General features: G+C 31.0%; 1 protein-coding gene across 3 annotated transcripts in view; it reads right to left on the bottom strand.

The window, feature by feature from the left end:
• Positions 1 to 7199, bottom strand: part of LOC145324213 (uncharacterized) — a 73934-nt gene extending 66735 nt beyond the window's left edge. For all 3 annotated transcript variants that reach the window (XM_080166836.1, XM_080166837.1, XM_080166838.1), the window contains exon 1: positions 7129 to 7199. In XM_080166836.1, the coding sequence (XP_080022962.1) occupies positions 7129 to 7186 (58 nt within the window). In that variant the 5' untranslated portion in view covers positions 7187 to 7199. The remainder of the gene's footprint in view (positions 1 to 7128) is intronic.
• Positions 7200 to 22908: the final 15709 nt, after the last annotated feature.

Here is a 22908-nt window from a genome sequence, read left to right as displayed (position 1 = left end):
TTGTTTTAGGCTAATTTATTTTCAGATTCAGGTCTTTGGATGGTTTTAAGCTATTTTCTAACCCCTCTCTATGTTTATATCTGCTAGTATTATTAATATTAGCAAAATGCCACAAGTTTTGAATATTCAGGTTGATAAAAAGTCAGCACTACAGGCAGACTCTTTTTAATTGCACAACCTTTACAGTTTGTCATCGTTGTAAAAAGACTTTACATTACATTAAATGTTATATACATCAGCCTGATATTGCAGCAGGTCTAAAATCAGACAAAAATCCTATAATTTTTGCTTAATTTAGACATTAAACAAGTGCATCAAAACTTTAAACCATTTCACCCCTATGCAAGCATTCTAATTAAATCACAAACCTACTAAGTAAAGAAATTGTAACATAAATCACAGACACTAATCCTAATTTTTCTTCTTAATGAAAGAAAATTTTCTCCTTTTTTCAGAAAATTTGCAAAAATATTTAATTTTAACTTGATAAAATATTTATTTTTCCTTATTTGCAAATATGTCATATAGTTCAAATTACAATTTTAATAATAAATCTCTAATTTTATTTTTGGCAGCTAAGCTTTTCTTTTAGTTAGTTTGTAGGTCGGTTTAACCCCTTTTTAAATGTTTATTGACTAGCGGTTAATTATTTCTATGGGTGATTTCTCTTGGGAGATTGGTGGTACCCTCCTCCAAATAGTTAAAAACCTTCCCAGGACCTATGAGAATTTAACCTGCAAATGAGAACCACATCGGTTTATAGTTTAGCGAGATCTTTCGGTACAGACATAAAGTTAGATAGATAGAATTCCTGCTACTTTTAAACTGTTGTCATTTATTAATTGTGCTAAATTAATTATAAATATTTCAAAAACAATATTTTTAAAACAGTGTGGTTAAGTGAAAATAACTTTCACATTTTATTGTCTTTATTTCCTACCTTACTTTTTCAAAATTCTTTCTCTATATGTATTGTTTTTTATAAACAGTGACAGCTATTAGGCAAATTCAATCCATTATGATTTTGTAATATGTATTTTTTTACCCATTTACATTCTATACATCTTTTGATTAAAAATAAAGAGTTTTTTTATTGAATATATTTTCTATGCTAAATGTGTGTATATCCAAGCTTCCAGCTAAATTTTTTTAAATTTAGTCAGCTTGATAGAATAGGACAACTATTTATAGAGATACAGCTAGAGAAAAATGATAAAGGAAAATAAAAAGGCCATTTATGTGGTATTGGGAAAAAATGGAATTTTATTAATCTTATCATTTAATTATATTTTATCGCTACTTGCTATCCTTGTAGTTTCTTTCTCTCTCTCACTTTTTTATTTGTCTTTGTGTGTATGCTTATGTTGACAACCAATGACAATAGTGTGCCATCACAACCGATACCAAATAAATATTTATATTGGAAAAAAAATTGCTAAAAACTACTCATGATCTATGAAATCTTCCCTGAAATTGAAAACTCAATCGAATTAAAATATACACAAACTTATAGGAAAAAGACACGTTAAAAATACTGTGGAACAAAGTTTTAAAAACACGTTTTTAATTAATTGGCTTTATTAATACTGTCTTAATACTGTCAAACAATTTACAATAGTTATAATTTACAGAAAGGGTAATCTTGTTTATATCATTGGGGAATGAACATAAATTTATCGATTAACATTGTCTTATCCATAAACGTTACTTTTGATTGCTATGCTACTTATGCATATTTGGCATTTTTGAGATATTATTGAACACTTATGACTAACCTGCTATTTGCATTTTTTTCCGATTCAACAAATTTTCGTTCTCTTGCAGTTTTATTGCACTCTCTCTCCCTCTCTCTCTCTTTGGCTCTTTCTTTCTCTCTCTATCTCTCTTTCCTTTTCTTTAGCTATTTATCTCTCTATCTCTTTATTTTCTCTCTATCTATTTACCTCCCTCTATATCTCTTTTTCTTAATGGATATAACTAACCAATTTTTAACTACTTCATATATTTACATTTTTTTCATGAAATGAATAAATTTATTTTCTTATAAAATATCAATTCTTTTTAATATAACAAAAAGTTTAAAAACAATTATAAAAAAGTTCAAGTCCAATATTCGATGAAAAAGATTTTCTGTATAAGTTCTATATAATTTGCTTAAATCTGTAATTCTTAATATGAATAGTGGCGTGCAAAGAGTTTTGACAGAGGGGCAAAAGGGAGAGGTATGCCTTCCTAATAATGACCTTCTAAGTTTGGTTGGGGTCTACTTCCAAAGGCCCGGGCCAACAAAACAGGAATGGATATTAAGATTTTTGTTTATTAATCATGGAAAAGTATCTGTAATACGAAACATGATTTTTATTAATGGCTTAGAAATAGTTCTAATCCATTGGATATTAATCGTTTTCGAAGCAATACTGGTACAGTTATTTTTCGCATCGTGTTATAAACAGCTTTCCGCGGATATACAATGTACAATTATAAGATTAAAACAAGTTTTTTTAGCCCGAGGTGCCGAAGGCACGGGCTAAAATAATTGGTTTTAATCTTATAATTGTATATTTTTATATTCGCACAAAGCTGGATGTAATACGATGCTAGACATAGTTTTTTTTCGTATGGATGAGAACCGGTTCCTGTCCACCGGATTCGAATAAATACGAGAAAATATCTTTAAATTATTTCTACTAATAAATGTAGAATATATGTGGATATTATGACATGGGAAAAATTGCCGTCAATTGCTAAAATGAAACTCGATTATTTGTCAGTTCGTTCATCCAGTAGAAGGGAAGGGGGAAAGGAGGGTGAAAGTGAGAAATCTTTTTTTTAGCCCGCTGAGTATTTTACTTCATTAGATAACATGAAAATCTAGTGTGAGATCCAAGTAATAACATATCCATTTTTCTACCACATATAAAACAGTATGATTAGGCTGATTTAACTAGTTATGAAAGATTCAAGCATCACTGAAGCTGCACTAGCAACGTTGTATTGTTATATTTTTATGTCATGGAAAACAAGAGTTGTAGATTCCTTCAAGAGGGGGAGGGGGAGGGGTTTAATAACTTAAATTTTCCAATCAGGAAGAGTGCAATTATTTTTACCTCGTTAGGCGGTCAAAAACGTTAAAAAAAGCATAAAAAATATCATTTATTATTTTAAAAAACATTTAGGTAAAATAGTTTTTTGTCGGAAGCTTCAGATCTTAATAACTACTAAATCGATTAGGTTCTCTATTTTCAATAAGCTTCACATAGGTCTTGTGATTAGGCTATTTCATTGTCATATTCTAATCTTGGGATGGTTTTTAGCTATCTTTCTAGCCCCTGACGTCCTTGGTTTTTAGAGTCCCTATATACTAAGGACGTGACTGCTAGTCTTAAATTAAAAGTAGCAACATTTTCAGAAAAAAATGTTTATGCAATTTGAAATAATAAATTCATTATAAAATACTGTTAATTTGATTATCACCTTAACAACTTTCATAAATTATAATTTTGATCAAATAAAGATATTTCTATTCTGCTTGCCAAAAATATACAAAACAAGGATGAAATCATTCATTTCTGAAACTTAACAAATCAGAAAAAATTTCAAAACAATGTAGAATTAACAGATGAGAATGTTTATGAAGATTATATGCTTTTACAACTATGTTATATTGTCCTATGAATCACTAACTAGATTAGTAGGTTAATTCTATCATGTAAAAATCTTTAATAACCAAAACATCCTAAAATGCCTAAAATGACGATCACAGTAATCCTTTAAGGACTAACGAAATGATACTAGTTATACAGAAAAGCTTTGCTTTTGGAAATATTATTTTTAATTCAAACCCTCCATCTTTATAATTTTATTGTAAATGAGAAAATTATGATATATTAACTTTAAAAAAAATTGCATATTATTATGTTTTTTAGGATATACTACAAAATTGCATTTTTATCCTTATACTAAAGTAACAGGATGTTTGTGTGTCTGTGTGTTTGTGTGTTTGGACTGAAGGATCTCGCTAACCGCGAAACCGATCGGGTTCTCCTTAACAGGGTAGCTTCTCATAGGTCCCGGGAAGGTTTATAACTATTTTGAGGGAGGGTATCACCACCAGGGAGTAAGGGAGGGGACAATGGATCGAATATTCAATCTTTAGGAGTTTCAGACTTTGGGGACTGGCTTAAAGGGAATGTGCAAGAATTTAGCAGTTTCTGACTGAGTTTAGGGACTTGCGCAAGAAATGCCGTTACTCGCTATGTTAGTTTTGAATATATATAGTTTTGCAGACAGAGAGTAGTTCAAATATAAATACACGGCCCCCCTCCCATACTATATTTCACTCCCTTCATCCCCACCTCCTTTTTAAAAGTAGACGAGAAAGGGAAATGGAGAAGGGAGGTGGGGGAAATAAACAGGATAAAAAGGGGCAGGAAGGCGTGCTGGTCATATACTTGCCCATCCAGCTACACGCCTGCCTGCCCCTTTTTTCCGTGTTCACATCACTTGCCCCCAAATCTCTTTTCTCTTTCCCTGTCATCTGAAGAGATCCAGGGAGATATTTCTAGTAATTAATTACAGAATGGTTATGTCAGTCTGTAATACTGGTAATCTTATTTTCAAATGATTGCTTTTTTTCTTGGAACTTTTTTCTTAGTTTATGGTTTTCTAGATTTAATCAACAATCACTTTACAATTTCCACCATATTTTCGGGATTATTCTGGTTTTCATGGCCTTTCTTCAAAAACTCTTAAATTGAATTAATTGCCCATTGTCCCTTCCCTTACTCCCTGTATCACCACCCTCTAATGATAAATCATGAATAATCGAATTTTTAAAAAAATATTTGAGAGACTTAACGAAACATTGGTATGTATCGTATAGACTTAAAGAGAGACCGGAACAAAAAAAAACATTTAAAGTGCCACTAGAGGCCTCTAGGGGCGTAGCCGCTAGTAAAAGTTAAATTAATTAAACATTTTTTTAACTCATGGACGTTTTGCCTTTTTCCCTCCCCCTCTTTATAGTTCTAAAGCTGGTAAGGGTTATACAAGGCTTTATTTTGTTTAGTTTTTTTTTGGTGAATGATAGTAAATATTTGCTTTAGTATCTTAGCAAAATAGTAGGTATCTTTTTGTCAAATGTTAGGTCTTTCATTCTGCAAGAACAACAAAATGACTTTTTCCAAATCTATAGCTTTAAAGCAAAACACTAAAGTGTGAAAAGGGGCAAAAATTAGTAGGATTCCATCCTATGGACCCTGTACCGACTTTTATTTATGTTTTGATTATCATCCAATTAACACCGCAACAAAAGAGCAGGAGCCAATTTGCTAGCTGACGAAAAAGGTCCCTAACATTGGATCCTGGAAATTTTCTGGATTATATATCTTTACTTGTACATTTTTTACATCAGTGTAAAACATTCTTTGATTGTTTTTTAACTAACAAAATAGTATTTCTTTTATTTTTTAATCGTGTTTGAAGTTGCCACCATATGGAATGTGAAAACAAAAAAAAAGTATCTTGACTAATAAAATTACTATGATTATGAGACAATGCCTACAAATGCATAGTTTCAACTTTTCAAGGGAATGGACATTTTTTAAATTTTGCGCATTAATTCTTGAGGATTTTGTGATAATTCAATGCCATTTTTTAATTTACAATTAGACCCGGCTCTGAGTGATACTGAATAATCATTTATACAAACGTATAAAAGACAATTTTCCGCGCATATTAACTTAAAAAATATCAAATTAATACCAGTTTTGTAGCCCAGGCTTTCGGCTACTCGGAGCTAGCAAAACTGGTTTTAATCTAATGATTTTTCATTTTGATATCCGATGAAAGCTGTCTGTAATACGACGCGATAAATAACTTTTATTTTTTTTTCCATCAAACCACAATTTTGAATTTATGGCTTTATTTTTAGCAAAATTGGGATCAATTTTTCCATTTAGAAATAGACATTGTACATAATTTCTGTTTGATTATAAACTAAGGGTATCTTTTTACTTTTTATTAAGAATTACATAACTATTGAGTACCTTAGATTACAATCAATAAAAAAACAAACTAAAATTTTGGCTCAAAAACATAGACGTTCAAGTATTGGGGTAAAAGGAATTAACCCTCAACTTTAAAAAAAAACTCATTTTATCCCCAAATATATTTAGAATACATTAGATTACCCTTATCAAACCTATGAAACCCCTCATTTTAGCCCCCCCTCCCCTCCAAAATAAAGCTTGGATGTCCAATCAATATACCAAGCTAATTATTTTAAATAAACTCAACTGCAGTTGTGCAGGCGGACATATAAAAATCCTAGAATAGCATTGCTTTTAAAAATCACTTTTTGAATAACCCTTTTTTTGTTTAACACAATTTTAAATGGTACATGTTAGATTTTGTACATATCTGTTTATGTTTAAAATGTTTATTCTATAACTCAGTTTTTCAAAAAAAAAAAAAAAAAATTTATGCAAAAGGTTCGGTTGATAATGCATCCTTTTGAACCATTCATTTCACGTGAGAGGACAATAAATTAAATATTAAAAAGCAAACATATTCAAAATAAAACAAGGATAAAAATGATGATAATTGCCCGATCTTTACCACTAAATATTCAATTTTAAATCTAAATTAATTTGTCTTTTAATATTCAAAACTTACATTACTAATCAAGGAAGTCTAGTCTATTATATGGCGTAGTGGCAAAAAGTCATACCATATTTATAGATAGCTTATTTTCTGGTAAAAAACACGAAAAAATCTTCGAATTCTTTAATAGAAATATATTGTACTGTATAAAAAAAGAATGTATAAAAAAGCTTAATAAACAATTTTAAAAAGCCATTACTGAACATTTCCAGTATGGCTTTGAAACCGATTAATATCCGCTGGATTAGAACCAGTTCTAAGCCATACTAAAAAAATATGTATAGCATAGTTTTACAGGCAATTTTTAACTAAAAACATAAAATTATAACCAAATTTGTTAGCTTGACCTTCGGCCCTAACAAAACTGGTATTAATCTTTTAATTTTTAATTTTACCAACCGCGGAAGGCTGTCTATAATACGATGCGATAAAAATATAATACAAAACTTTTTTTCGTCCTCTTACCTTTGTCAAAAAAGTTTTTGGCTTTCGCAAAATCAGCATTGCTAAATTTTCCAGCCATTATTCATACTTCTGCAAAAACAAAAATAGCAAACTTTTTCACAAACAAAAGAAACTTTGAGAAAGAAAATTATTGATAGATTTGGGCACTATGGTTCAAAATTGGACATTTTTTTTGACATAATACAGGAAAGAAAAAACTGTAAAGTAATTAGACTTTTGTCCTAAATAAGACAATATTCTGAAAATGTATAAGGAGTAAATAATCTATAATTTATCGGTGTAAAAAGCGAAGTCACATCCTCACATAAAAGTAACAGGAGTGTATGTACCGAAGGATCTCACTAATCTCTGAACCGATATAGTCATCCTTTACGGTATAGCTTTTGTCCTGGGAATGTTTATAACTTTTCTTGGGGAGGTAACCACAAACCTCCCATGAGAAATCGCTTCTAGAACCAAATTAGTCCTCCCTAATTCGTTTTCGCCCTCTAGGGACAAAGTCAATAGTAAATCATAAAGTATCATAATTTTTATAAACTTTGGCCTATTTTGTATATATTTCATTTCTATCATTTCTTTGGCATATTTTTGTTTGCATTTATGATGTCTGTCTGTATGCTTGTAATGAACGATCTCGCTTACCGCTGGACCGATATGGTTCTCCTTTACAGAGTAGCTTTTCAAAGGTCCTTGGAAGGTTTATAACTATTTTGGGTGAGAGCTCGGGGGCGCAGCCTCTCTGTAAAATATTTCTTATGTATTTAGTTTGTATATTTAATTATGATTTTTTATGCGAAGCTTTTTTAAATTAGGGCCTGTACGTCAAGCTGTACGTACGTTAGGTTAGTTCCTGTATTTACAGACACGCTGCTCATTCAACAGACCACAATTAACCAGGGATCTAAAAGGATAAGACAATGGCCTATAAATTTATGTATGTATATTCCCAATGATGATACACAAAATTACCACATCAGTAGATTACAATTATTGGCTGTAACGGTTTGGACACATAATTTGATGAACAATCCAATAAAAATGCTATAAATGTCACCAAAGTTGTTATGTAAACGAATAAGAAAACGTTATTATAAAACTTTGGGGACTAGTATAATGAATAGCCCAATGTCCCCTCCCTATCTAACACTTAAAATACACACAAAACGCAAATATTTTTGCAAAATTTGGTAAAAATCAACAAAATTTACACACATTTACTAAATATTTCATAAGTTTTCTATATTATTCTTTTAAATCTACATTAACCCTTTACAGTCGGGCCCCTTGCCGCACCTTAATCGGTCGGGGGGGGGGGGGGGGCGTTAAACGCCCCCCCTAATTATCTCAGTTCCTATTAGAGCTAGAGGGCTAATTTTTTTTGTGCAAGTCCCCTGTTTGATAATGAATTTCCGACCTTTTATAAGTCTAAGTCAATTTTCGCTTTCTTCACCCTTTTATTTAACAACCTTTGTTTTTAGGTCTTTTTTTATTTAAAAATTTCAAACGGCTGTAATTTTTTTATTTTTGAAGCTAGAAGAAAAATTTTTTCCCAGAAAATGTTTATTTTTATGTAAATTTTACATTAGAAATATCAAAATATAAATTTCAGCGGCCGCAGCTGTACTTGGCAGCTGCCAGCCGCCGCAGTCGGCGGTCAGCGGGAAAACGGCGGCGGATCTTCATGAAATTTTAATACGTTATGTAGACATGTAAGAAAAGCTTAAGTTTAAAATTTGAAGTCTCTAAGTCAAAAATTGCGGCCACAGGAGCCTTTTAAAGATTTCTGGAGACCTGGAGGATCAGGACCTGCAGGATCATACCTGGAACCTGAAAGTGACTTGAACACCTGTATTTCATATAAGGATGTACTACTAGAGGATTTTTTAGTATTTTAGTATGATAAAATGCTTTGTTTTAGTCAAAAAAATATTTTTGCTCTTTACCTGGATGACCCTGCCAGGTTTGCTGGCATCCTGTGCCCGCCAGGATGGAGATATTCAAAAAATTCCAACTCTCAGTTGTGTGTCATACCCATACTTAAAAAGTCAAGCAGTTTGGGCTCTTTATCTTTCACACACAGAAAATGAGATAGAAAAAACCGGATGGGGGGGCGTTGAACGCCCCCCCCCCCCGACCGTTAAGGGTTAATGTTAATACACTATTGCTGAGCTTCCTATAAACAAAACTGTTTTTTTAAACTATCGATAGCATAAAGCAAAATAACTTTAATATATTAATATCACATTGTTTTACACACAGCATGAACCATTTAAGGATAATCAATTTTCAATGGTCTACAATAATTCACGTGCTAACTTTTAGCGTTTAAATGTTTAACTGACAGATATAAAGTAGAGTCTATTTAGCGCAAGAGCAATTTATTTTAATATGCTCTATACGCCTCTCAGAGTACAGTGGTCAAGTAGGGGGTACATAGGAGGGAGGGGGGGGGGGGCAACAGACAAGCATAGATAGATAGATACTACAAAGGGGTGTTGTTTAAAAAAGGGGTTAATTGGAGGGTTGTGTTGCGTTGCAGATGTGGGGGTGATGTAAAAGATAAAAGTGGTAATGCAATAAATGCAAGGGGGTTGAAACTGTCAATTCTAAAACAATCACTCTTTATTGGGATGTTGTTGTAGTTTTGACATAAAATAAAATTGTATTTTAGAATTTAATAAATTAAGACAATTTACCTAATCAAACATGATATAAATAATAATTCATAAAATTAAACTTATCATTTAAAAATAGTAATAATATGATAGAAAATTAAACATTTTAGAAAAAGTAAAAAAAAATATAGAATACTCAAAACTATTCATTGCGTTTGTTATGGTAGACACTTAGACAGTCAATCAGTCAGACAGACAGTCAGATATTTTTCTAGCTGTAGAGAAGATGAATACACCAATTGCAAATATATCAATCAAGGGGGATTATTATCTTAATGTCTTCATAAGTATTTTATGGTTTGTTTTTATAACTGTCTAGCTTTGCTTAGTTGTATCCTTGTTGGGGAAAATACATCCAAGACAATTTTACATTGCATTAATGGGGATTGAACACATTGTTTTTGTTTGAGTAAGCCTTTTGTTTATCTATGCATACAAGAAACATTCACTGCTTTAACCTCTTTTGTCAGAAAAATGAAAATAAAGCAAGTTTTTTTTTATAAAATCAAGACATAAGATATTTTCAGAAAAGAAATTTCTGTAGTTTCCTTTTATATATACGCAGTGAGTTTCAAACAAAGCAACTCTATAACTAAAATTATCCATCTCATTATCAGCTACAGTAAAGCAAAGTTAAATAGTGTGTTTTTTGTTTTGAATGGATTTGGACCAAGACATTCACCTGTACTCTTAGCAACAGCAACATGTGCAACTAATAATGTCTTTAACTATAAAATGAAATTATTGTAAATTTTTTAAAAAGATTTCAACCCAGAATCAAAAGAAGTATATCAATCTCCTTTTCAGGTAAAATGTTAAAACATATGTAGGAAATACAAATGTTAATTGAATTATTATAGATTATAGATTAACACTATTTATGATTATTTTAACAAAAAATTTGTCTATATTCCTGATTAAATTGTGTATAGTTTTATTCTAAATATATCAAGACATAAATTGTAGGAGCATGTATGCATTAAGAATAATAATCTACATTTTATATATTTAGTACCAGACAGAACAGGTAGGAAGATTAAATGTATTATTTATGCATTAGGGTAAAGTCTACATTTTTTTAATGATAAATGTTAGAATATTCAAGTTATTAGAATCTTGATGCATATGAGCCAAGACATGGTCAAGGTCATGACCCATTATCTGCTGCTTTACCTATTAACAGCCATTTTCTTTAAGGCCACCTTTATTTGGGTTAAAGAACAATTTTTATTACAATATTTTCTTATGAATAATTATTAACGGTGTCATAATCAAATTATGATTGAATTTTGAAATATTTCAAGATAAATGGTTAAACTTAATTGACATGACATTGAGAATGACTGCTCTGCAATTTATGGCAAAAAATAATATATTGTCAATTTTACTTACAAAATTTATTTTTGGCCAACATTAAAGGAGTATTTAATCAGATTTAAAGATTATTTTTTAAAGACTTTTTTGCAACTCTGTCAAAATTGCAACATGTAACATATTTTTAGTTGTTGAATATCCATGTACCATGATCTCACGGTTTTGTTTCAACCTCAGCAGTAGCTCCCTCCTGACATGACGCAAATTCCTTTTTTTGCCTTCACACAGAGCTCCGCAGGGGTAATAGGGGAATGATTAAGGGGGGGGGGGGCAGAGAAACAGGAGCGAGCAACAAACCGACGATCCAAAGGGGGAGTTTAAACCATAACCAATCACCTAAAACAATACACGAAAATTAGAGCTAACCTTTTTGTTGTAAGAAAAATTAGTGAATTCTTGAAAACAAAACTGACATTATTCATAAGTAGCGCAGCAATATGAAGCTAATAACATTTTTAATGAAACAAGGACAGTATGATCAATTAGAAGGATAACAATAACAAAACAACAATATTTTCAAACATTTTCTTGAAGTTGAAAAAGTATTTTTTGTATAAATAACTTTTTAAATACAGAAATGAAAGGTGAAGTTATTCTACGAAAAATTAAGCCACTGGCTATAGGGTGGTCGTACTGAAACTGAAATAAGTTATGGAGTAGCTGCGCTGCTAAAAATCTTAACCAGAGCAATGATTTGTTGATTCTCACAAACAAAACACTCTGAACACTGAGTTGAAATGTCTTAATTTCTTTACTTGTTGTTAAATGTTGTAATGACAAGGATGACATCAGGTCAAAGCAGCGCGGCGTGGCGAAACTTGTGTTAAATCATTTAGTAAACTGTGCATTTTATTTAGTTTATTTTTACTTATTTGCGACAACTTTTTGTATGATATAATTTTATTCATCTTATTTTTGAATAATGATTTTTAGGACAACAAGGTACATTATTAAAAGTGAGGCATCTCTATAATAATATTTCCTAAACATAAAAATTATGTCCTTTTACTGTATCCTATATTAACTACTTATGTACTAATTACTACTTAAAAATATGTACAATTTCGTTTAGACTTAGAAATTAATGTTTTGCTTATAAAGTTCTAATTCTCTACAAAAGTTATTGTTTGTTTTTCCTTCCTTCTGATTTTAGAGCTTCGCTTTTATGGATGTTGTCCTTTTTTATTGTTAACGAAAAAATATTCATATTCAACTGATATTTGGAATAATGTAGGACAAGAAGGTACAATATTAAATATAAGCGAAGCATCTCAATCATCAAGTCCTTAAAAACGTCAGTATGTCCTTAAACAGTAACACGTATTTAATCAGTTTTGCAATATATTTACTTACAATTTTGTATAGAACAGACATATGCATTTATATTCAGTTTATTCAGTTCTGACACTCTACAAGCGCCATTGTTTGTTTGTCCTACTGTCTAGTTTTAGAGATTCGCTCTATGGTGGTTGTCATCCTTGTTATATAATAACACAAATTATTATAAATTATAATAAATAAAAGCAAAAAACTATTAATTAATTGGAAGTTAATTAATGGTAATTATGGGTTAAATAGAAATAGAGGCTATCAACATTATTATATAACAATAAAAAATAATAATAAATTAAGTATCTAATATGAAAAATTGTGTTAGTTACAATTATCAACAGGCAATTCGTGTTCTATAAAGCTATTCCTTAGTAAATTTTAGTTTAAATATTTATGTATATGGAATTTTTTTTTGATAAATTAATTTTGAAAAGAAATTTTTATTTTTAAATTGTATTGTACGACAAGCGACTAGATTAATCACCATATAATTGTGTACCTAAACGATAAACGTTTAAAACTTAGCTCTAGATAAAAAATAAAAAGGTGGAAGGTGTAGTTACCCCCCTACCTATTAGTACTTTAGGCGTGATTATTTTTTTTTAGGGTCGACTGGAGTTACCTTCTCCTAAAATAGTTTCAAATCTTCCCATGACCTATGAGAAGCTACATTGTAAAGAATTACCATATCGGTGTAGCGGTTGGCGAGAAAACTGAACAACTGGTCTATTATTATCTTTGTCGGTTTGCCCATCAGTGATTATTTGTGCATCGTCCAAATGTCATCCTTGTTTTCATCATACTTTTAATAACAACGCTATTTATGCACTTCATTATCCTTGTTTTATAATAGGTTTGATGAAAATTGAAAATAACAAAACCTTAACAAATTTATCGCATTCCTTTCTTCTCAATATTGATTGTAATTATTTTTCTGACAAAACATGATAAATAGTTTCTGCTTATTATTTAAGGGGTGTGCAATTACATTCGTTTTTTTCATATATACTATTATAAGCTCTCAATAAATACTGAACTGATTGGGTTCTCTATTTTAAGTAAGCTTCTCATAGGTCTTTCCTAACTGCAACATCCACAAAAGGAAAGTACTATAATCAGAGGATAGGACAAACGAACATAAACACTTACTGGTGTTCTTAACACTTAACGATAAGCTATCCGTTATAGACGGACGTACGGAGAGACACTGGATATAGAAAAGCCTAGCGTTTAAAACTTAATAGCAATAAATAATTAAAGTAAAGTTTATGCTATTGAAATAATTTGCAGTTCGGACGATTCAATAATGTGAAACATATTTGGAATTGACTGCACACTTGTTAAAGGATATTACGGTAATTTTGTGGTGTTAAATCGTTTCAGAAAATTTCTACGTTAATTACAATAAAAAAATAACTTAAATATATTGCTGTTGAATATAAAATCATACTTACCCCAAAAGATAAACTACAATCTACAAAATTTTAGAGTTTTTTATGGTTTTTAAGATTACTGTTAATTTTGATTTTTGGTCTTAGGAGGGCGGGGGGCTTATAAATTCCCAAAGAAAAAAATACTTTGTAGTGCCATTTCTACAACAAGTAGTAAATAGATTTTTTCTCAATTTCATGTTATTTTTGCAGAAAGGATTGAACAACTATTTTGCCTCTGTAAAATATACTTTATATAAAATACTACTACGGAATTGGATAACCAAGTTTATATTTTTAGTAACTGTACTTTATTTGGGTATAGTTCCCTTCGTGGCAACGCCCCTTAAGGGGCGTTTCTTCGTATTTTCACAGTAGCTGTTGTCCTATTTCTAGCCTCTACGGGGGGATCTAACCTTGCGGGGCATTTTGAAAATACGACGACTTGTCCCTTAAGGGACGTAGCCACGAAAGGGACCATACCCCTTTAATTTTATTGACGAGGCTCCTCAATAATTTGATATAACCGCCAGTTGTTCAGCAATTAAGTCTGTCTGTCCGTATCTTTGTCTGATACGTTTAAGGGTAAACCTAATGTACTTGGCTGTAATATAAGATAAAAGTCTGAAGTCTGAAATTTTTTATGTTGATCCCATTTGACCATATAATCGTGCGCATCCATTAAGCAAGATATCGTTCAGAGATATTTCAAAAATTTAAAATATCTATCAAATTCTATAAAGATTAATTATAAGTAATGCTATAAAAGAACTCTTCATATAAATGTTACAGAGGAAAAAAGAATTGGTTGTTAAAAAATTTAAAACAATTAAAAAATCTATTTATTTTGTCATTGCAGTCCATATTACTAATGATTAAAATTTTGCAAATTTTAATTATAAATGTTATCAATCTAAATTAAGTTTATAATTCTCCATCTTTCTAATTCAAAGTTTAATTCATTTTTAAAATATAAAAATTTGTTTTGCTTTTTAAAAATAATTTATCAGTGTCAAATTGTTTTTGTTCTTTTACATTGTGTTTTGTGAAAAAAAATGTATTAAGCCAAAGATTTCTTCCATTTTAAAAAGTAAAATGTTTTCTTTTTGAATTAAATATCAACAAAAATGATTGTTACTGTTGCTATGTCAGATGCATGACAATTGCAGTTATAGTAATAGAATGCCATGGCCCAAAACAGAACACAGTAATAGTGTCTGACTGATTATGACGTAACAAAAAAAATAGCCAATGAGAGGCCGTTATTGACCAATGGTAAAATTTATAGTGGCCTCTCATTGGCTAATATTTTTTTGTTACGTCATAATCAGTCAGACACTATTACTGTGTTCCCCAAAACATTCACAACTTATTACGATGCACAGTTAGGATTTCATGACAAAGGTCGTGTAATCAAAGAGTTAGTTGTCTGTTGGGTGCTACATTTCTTAATGCCATGGGCGCGATTAAGCGCGTTACTCTGATATCACAGCAACGCGGTTTAAAGTCAAATTTTGCAGTACAAAACAGTGAAGTTACACTGTATTACTTCCTACTTTTCTGTCATCCAAACAGAGAAAATTTAGTTATATCTGATGTCCTCATAATAATATACAGAAAGACAGTCCAATTTGTCTCAAGAATTATTTAACGTTGGAGAATTAACAAAATTCTACTTTAACTATCCCAAGTCAATGGATGGTTAAAAAAATGAAAGATAACTATTTTTATTTTGAAAACTTTATGTCAAATTAATGAAATCAATAAGTATTCATAGACTAGCATTAAAATGAAAATACTCCTGTTATTTTCATTGTCTTGTATTTTATTTTTATTGAAAATATACAATGTTGTATAAATATTAAAAATCACAAAAGTGTTCGGCTGAATACTTTTCTAGTAAACAAATGATTGGGTTTTGTTTGGGTATATTACTTTATTCTTCATTAATCTTGCAATATAGGCAGGGAGGGTGGGGACATCGGACTGTAATTACTCTGAAACCCAAAGTTTCACGATTTGCTGTCTAAAAACTTTAGATACTTTATTGATTTAGATTGGTTAGTAGTCTCCAAACTTTTAACAAATCATTTTAATCTATATAATCGATTTTATTTTTCATCATTGGGCATATACATTGTACATTATCTAGCGTCCATTGTCCTATCCCTTTGGGTCCCTGTATACATATTAACCTATATATGTGTAGACTTTACTTTTGCTTCATACTTATTGTTAAGTACCCTTAATGACCACAAAAAGAAAAAACATTTGCGAAGATTAACTAAACAGGATTGCCAAAAATAGCCTTTTTTGTTTATCCTTATGCAAAAGTAACAGGCTTTGTCTGTCTGTCAGTGTGTACCGACGTTTTCATATATACTGGTAAGCATTTTCGGGGTGAGTATCACCTCCCTCCCGAGTCCCAAACATAGCATGCTGAATTCTATAACAGATAGGTACGATTTAGGAAGTGTTGCAACTCTGTAATCGTTACCAGAAAGTCCTTACGTACATTGAAAACATGCTCATCTTTACCCTTTTAACAATAATTCTTTATGTGATATGATTATCCTATATGTCTGATTATTAGAATGATGATTCCTATTGCAACAAGGTACAATCTTAAAAAGAAACATATCTATAATCATATCCTAAAAATGTAAGTATGTCCCTTTTCTTGTATTTAACAGCTTTGCAACAAATTTACTTACATTAAAGCTAATCACAAACGGTTTATTAGGGACCCCTTAAAAATAAGGGTATCTTTAGCCTTACTTTAGTTTAGGGGAGATAGTCTACCCTTAAATTTAGTAATGTCAAGCTTAGGTAAAGATTTTGATAGGAATACTTTAACCTTACATAAACCTATCATATCAATATAAGGTACCCCCCACATCTACCCTTTTCAAACGATTCCCCCCCCAATGAATAGCCGATGAAGGGTAATAGAAATCTGAAAATAAAATTACGCAAAATTTATACAGTTGACGCCAATTTCTGATCTCAATTTTCGCGTTTTTAAAAAAATGCAACATATATTAATAGCTATTAAAACAATTTTCAAGCTTAACTTTTATGTTAATAGGATAACAATTAAATAAATAATATTTTTACGATATGCTATTTGTGATCAAACACCTAATTTAAAAAAAAGCAAGACATAGCTTTTATTTTAAGATATACCAGGGGCAACGCCTCTTAGAAGCCTCTAGGTGTTTTTAAGGTGGGAGGGGGATAAGTCAACCGCCCTTCTACTTTTTAATTTGAGTTTTAATATGTAATATTAAAAACATGGGGGGGGGGAGGATTTTAAATTGGGAAGGTAGAGATACGCTCTCCCAAAATAATTAAATACCTTCCTTAAAAAAGATGATTGCAAAAGAAATCAAATCGGTTCAGCGGTTAGCGAGATCCTTTGCTACAGAACAAAAACTTATATTATAATACCATATTCGAATATTAAAGACGACTTTTAACCATTTTTATGAGTTCTTTGAAAGTTATAACACTTATAATGCCTTTACACTAAATTTCAATTAAATTGTTGTCTTTAAACGGACTTTCTGGTAACTATAATAATTCATGCCAAGTTTGAAATCGATGGGAAAATTATAACATGCCCAAATCAACAAAGAGAGAATTCCAGCGTATATCAATAACAAAATATATTTTTTTCATAAATTACGAAACCTATTCGTGGTTTTCAGCTGTTGTTGGGGGCAACATATAGAAAATTGACAACCTCTCCATTTGTCACAAAAATAATATTTAAGATTTATTTTACTTCTTGGTTTTACCTTATATCTGAGAGATATCCGCTGCAGAAAGACCAACATACGGACGGACTGACCTTAAAAGCTTATAAAAAGCTTAGTTTTTCAAAAAAGTAATTAATCATCTTGATTTTATAATATTTTAAATTTATTCTGTAACTAAAACTAAAAAGATTAAAAACCATACAAAATAAATGCATAATGAACATTGAACAAGGATATTATCAGCCATAAAAGCAGACCTGACTCGCAAGACGGTTAGACTTAATTATAATTATAAAGTTTCTTTGTCTATAAAATAATGTAAGAGACAGTAAAAACAAGGATGACAACATCCATAAAAGAAAAGCTCTATAATCAGAATTGGAAGGACAAAAGAACAACAACTCTAGTAGTGTCTAAACGAAATTTTACATTCATTTCTTGCAAAATTGTTTGAATATTGTATTCAGTAAAAGGACTTTAATTTTAAAAGCAAAGCTTTTCTATAATTAGAGTTGGTCCGTCGTATGTACGTCCGTCTATAACGGTTAGCTTTTTTTTGTTAATTTAGGCATTTTAGAATTGTCAAATCGATTTCAAACTTTGCATGGTGATTCCTTTAGTAGTTAGGTACAATTTAGAAAGCGTAGCAACTCATTACCTGATTGTCTGTAAATCCATTGTAAACATGTTGATTTTTTAAAACCTTTTTAACAGCAAATCTCTATAAGCGAAGCTACTCTATAATCAAGTCCTAAAATTGTAAGTATGTCCTTAAACATTATCCTGTATCAAACAGTTTTTCAACAAATTTACTTACAATTTTGCTTTTTCTCTTATACATTTGTATTCTGATTTTTCAGTTTTGATACTATACAAGTGATATTGTCCGTTTGTCCTACCGTTTCAGAGCTTCGCTTTTATGGATGTTATCATCCGTGTTATTATTTGATTAAAGAAATACGTTGCTAATAATGCTGTACCTTGCTGTCCTAATAATCATTATTCAAAAAAGCAAAGTGATAAGGTAATTATACCATACAAAAATTGTAAAACAAGTTAAAATAAACAGCATGTTTTGTTGCAAACAGACTTTCAGGTAGCTATTTAAGAATTACTAAGTTTTAAAAATTGTGTCTAACTGTTAAAGAAATCATCATTCAAATTTTAAAATCAATAGGATAATTATAACATGTCTATTTTAATAATGATATTATACAATAAAAGGTTGACATAAAAAGTTAAAAATCAGTATGGTCAAATGGACGTATGGACCTTCTGGTGATGGTTCAAGCGTAATTAAAGAAGAAATAATGATCACAATAACATAAAAATATTTTGGTTGATTATAAAAACGTGAAATATATTCCACTGAACTTTCTCATCTGTATAAACTTTTATTGTTTTTGTTTTTGTTTTGAGGTTACAGCTGATTTCTTGTACGTGTTTAGGTACTCATAAAAAAAAGTTTTTATATCGTCTTCTATAATATATTGCTTTGCTGTCAAAAAAAAAGAAATAAAGGATATTTGTATTAATACCGCAATCTTAATTAAATTTAAAACCTTTAAAAACAATATCTATAATGAATTATTACTTAAATGAAATTGAACAAGAAAAATTATTTTAATGTCAGCTTAAGCCTTAATTTCTTGAACAGTAGCCAAATAACGAAACAGCGCTAATAAGTTTTGGAATAGATAATCCAGATAATTCCAGTTCAAAGGGGAATGCATAAAGAGATGGGGCGAATCGAACCGAAAATAGTTATGATGGACATCTTCCTTCATCGAATAGCCGCCATAACACTCACCATTCCCCTTCTCCCCCCGTCCCTTAGTGTTCTTTCAATTGGGGTTATATAAGAAAATTTTCATTAGCAAAGTTTCATTAGACTTAGAGGCGTTAAAAATTATCATGAATGAGGCTGTATATTCTATTTTAAGTATTCTACATTTTTTCCCTTAATCTTAATCTTGTTTTTACTACTTTAGAGATTTTTTGGCTGATTAATAAAAACTCTTCCTATCTTTTAAGTAAAAGATTTAGGAATCCCTATCATAAACCCCTCTCCCTTTATGATGCCCCAGCCTTATAAATCCTCCCTTTTCATATAATTCTCCACCTAGGGTTACCTAAGGGTGTCGTTAATTTATTTAAAAAAATAATGAATAAAATTGTTTCTTAGCCTAACAATTTGATATATTTTTTTAACAAAAAATTTTGTGGATTAAATTAAACTTTAATACAATAGAAAAAAATCTTATAGAATCATATAGAACTTAAATCATACTCATTGTAATAAGTTATAAATATAACTCTTTGTAGAATTTAATTTTCACATCGTCATAGTTGTTCATTCAATTTAACAAAAAAGGATCAAAGATTCAGCACTTTTTCCATTTCAAATATTTGATTATGAGTCATGTGATTTATCTATATTTCATGTAGTGCCTGTATACCAAGCAAAGAAATCGTTCTGTTCAAAAAAAAATTTAAAATCTTTCTTTATAAATCTTACATCTTTAAAGTTTAGAGAAGTAGCCGAAATTATGTATAACAAATATAGGATGTATGTCTGTGTGTGCGTGGGAATTGAATAGAAACTTCATTTCAAACTAATTAAGGCCATAATATTTTTTTAATTCAAGCTAAAAGAACGATTTGCTGTTTTGAAAAATAACCAAAAAAATAATAAGGAAGTACAGCCGTACTAAAGTATAATTAACCAATAGATATAATAGAACTAGATGGTCAATCGGGATCTATAATTTGTGAGACCTAACCCTTAACAGTTGGGCCCCTTGCCGCACCTTTATCAGTAGTTCAATGCTCCCCCCCCCCCATTATCTCAGCTCCTATTAAAGCTAGAGTGCTAAAAAAATTTGTGCAAGTCCCCTGTTTGATAATGAATTTCCGACTTTAAGTGAGTGAGAGTCAATTTTAGCTTCCTCCACACTTTTATTCAACAACCTTTGTTTTTACATCCTTTTTTACTTAAGGGGGGGGATCACCAAAAAAACATAAAAAAAACTTGGGACAAAATACAACTTTTTGGGAGATATATTTTTCATCCCCTCCATTTTATTTTATTTGGGGTAGGGATTCCTGAACCCCATAAAACATCCCCCCAAACCTGTAGTAGTACATCCTCATCCTTATACTAAAGTAACAGGATGTTTGTGTGTCTGTCTGTGTGTCTGTACCAAAGGATCTTGCTAACCGCTGAACCGATTGGGTTCTCCTTAACAAGGTAGCTTCTCACAGGTCCCGGGAAGGTTTATAACTATTTTCTTGGGGGATGGGACACCCCCAACGCCCCCAAAAATGAAAAATACCCCCCCCCTAAATTTTTTTTATTTTTTAAAATTTTTTAACTAAAATTAAAAATGATGATGGAGGGCACCCAGCACGCCCCCCCCCTAAAAAAAAAAAATTTTCTACCCCACAAAATTTTTTTTTTACTTTTTCTTATAAAATCTAAAATAAGAAATTGGGTTATCAAATTCGACTCCCCCTCCTCAAGTGCCCCTAGAGGCCTCTAGGGGCGTAGCCGCTGGTAAGAAATATAGGCATACAAGTCAATTTCAGGTTCCATGTATGATTCTGAAGGTACTGATCCTCAAAGCATAGACATCCAAGGGGGGGGGGGTGAAGTGGGGATTACCCCCCCAAACAATTTGAGGAGGGATAAATACCCCCCCCCCCCCAAAATAAAAATCTCGTAACAAAAAATTTTTTGCCGTGCTTCCCGCACATTTTTAATACTAAATATTTAATAAAATTTAAATTACCCCCCAAAAAATTTTACCCCAGGAGTAAATTTGGGAGGGGGGTGGGGTAAACAAAATTTCCCCTGCAAACAGATTTCAGTTGGGGTAATTAGCAAATTTTACCCCCAGGGTAAAAATTTTAAGGAGGTTAAAAAAAATTTGCGGCACGCTTCGAATGCCATTTTATCCCCCCTTAAAAAAAATTTCTCCCCCCCCCACAAAAAAAGCTTGGCCGCCCCGCTCCAGGTATCCAGAAATTTTTTTAAAACTCCTTTTTTGAAATGAAAGAAACAGAATTTAAACAAAAAATTTGTAGAGTGTTGTGCAAGGTTGCCCCAACCCCCAAAACATTGAAAATTGAAGGAAAAAAATTTGACAAGAAAAATCTTTTTAGTGAGTGTGGAAGGTCACCCCTTTTCCAAAAAAAAATAAATTTGAAATTGAAGACAAAACATTTTTTAAGAGGGTCACCCCATCCCCAGAAAAATTAAAAGTGGAAGAAAAAAATATTTGTACCGGGGAGTGTGGGAAGTCACCCCATTTCATGGAAGAAAAATCTTAAAAAATTTCAGATAAAATTTTTTTACAGGGGTGTGAGAGGTCACCTCACCCCCAAAAAAATTCAAAAAGAAAAAAAAGAAAAAAATTGAAAATGGAAGTTAATTTTTTTTTAATTTAAGGGGGTTTGGGAGGGTACTCAACCCCCAAAAAATATAAAATAAAAGAAAAGTATTTTTTAAAAAATTTAAGGTGGTGTTGGAGATCACCCACCCATGAAATAAAAAAGTTGAAAAATTAACAAATCTGTAAGGGTTAATTTCTTATTGCTCTATATGTATGACAGAATTTGGTGCCAGATAGACCATCTAGATCTTATATATCTATTCATTGGATGTCAAAGCTCTTCCCACCTCTACCTGCTTTCTTTTGAATTAAGAACCCTTAGGCATCGCTAACTTTAATGTAAGCCTACCTTAAAGTTGTACTAAAAAAGCTTACATAAATTTGAAAGTAACCTTTATCAAACCCCCCCCCCCCCACCACCACCCTTCCCTATTAATTTCTACCTGCTTTCTTTGCAAAGAAAGGTTTAGGAATCCCTAACTATTTATGTAAAGGTAGCTTAATCCCTCCCTATTTTCGATGGACCTACCTTATGAATCATCCCTTTTGATCCACTTCTCCAAGTCAAAAATCCTAGGGTATCTTATCAAAAAAAGGTACCTTAACTAATTTTAAAAATAATAAGAAATAAAATTCTTTCTTAGGGTGACAATTTGATGTTTTTTCAACAAAACTTTGTGTGGATTATTTTTAATTTTACTATAATAGAAAAACAAACTATAAGGATAGATCATATAGAACTAAAAGCTACTCTTTGTAATAAACATATAAAATTTGTTAACATGTGACTCTTTGTAGATTTTAATTTTAACAT

This window comes from Acartia tonsa, chromosome 7 (genome assembly GCF_053477335.1).
Source record: "Acartia tonsa isolate MP-2025a chromosome 7, ASM5347733v1, whole genome shotgun sequence".
Lineage (NCBI taxonomy): Eukaryota > Metazoa > Arthropoda > Copepoda > Calanoida > Acartiidae > Acartia > Acartia tonsa.
Note: the sequence above shows the minus strand (reverse complement) of the source record. Positions and strands in the feature narration are given on the sequence as shown.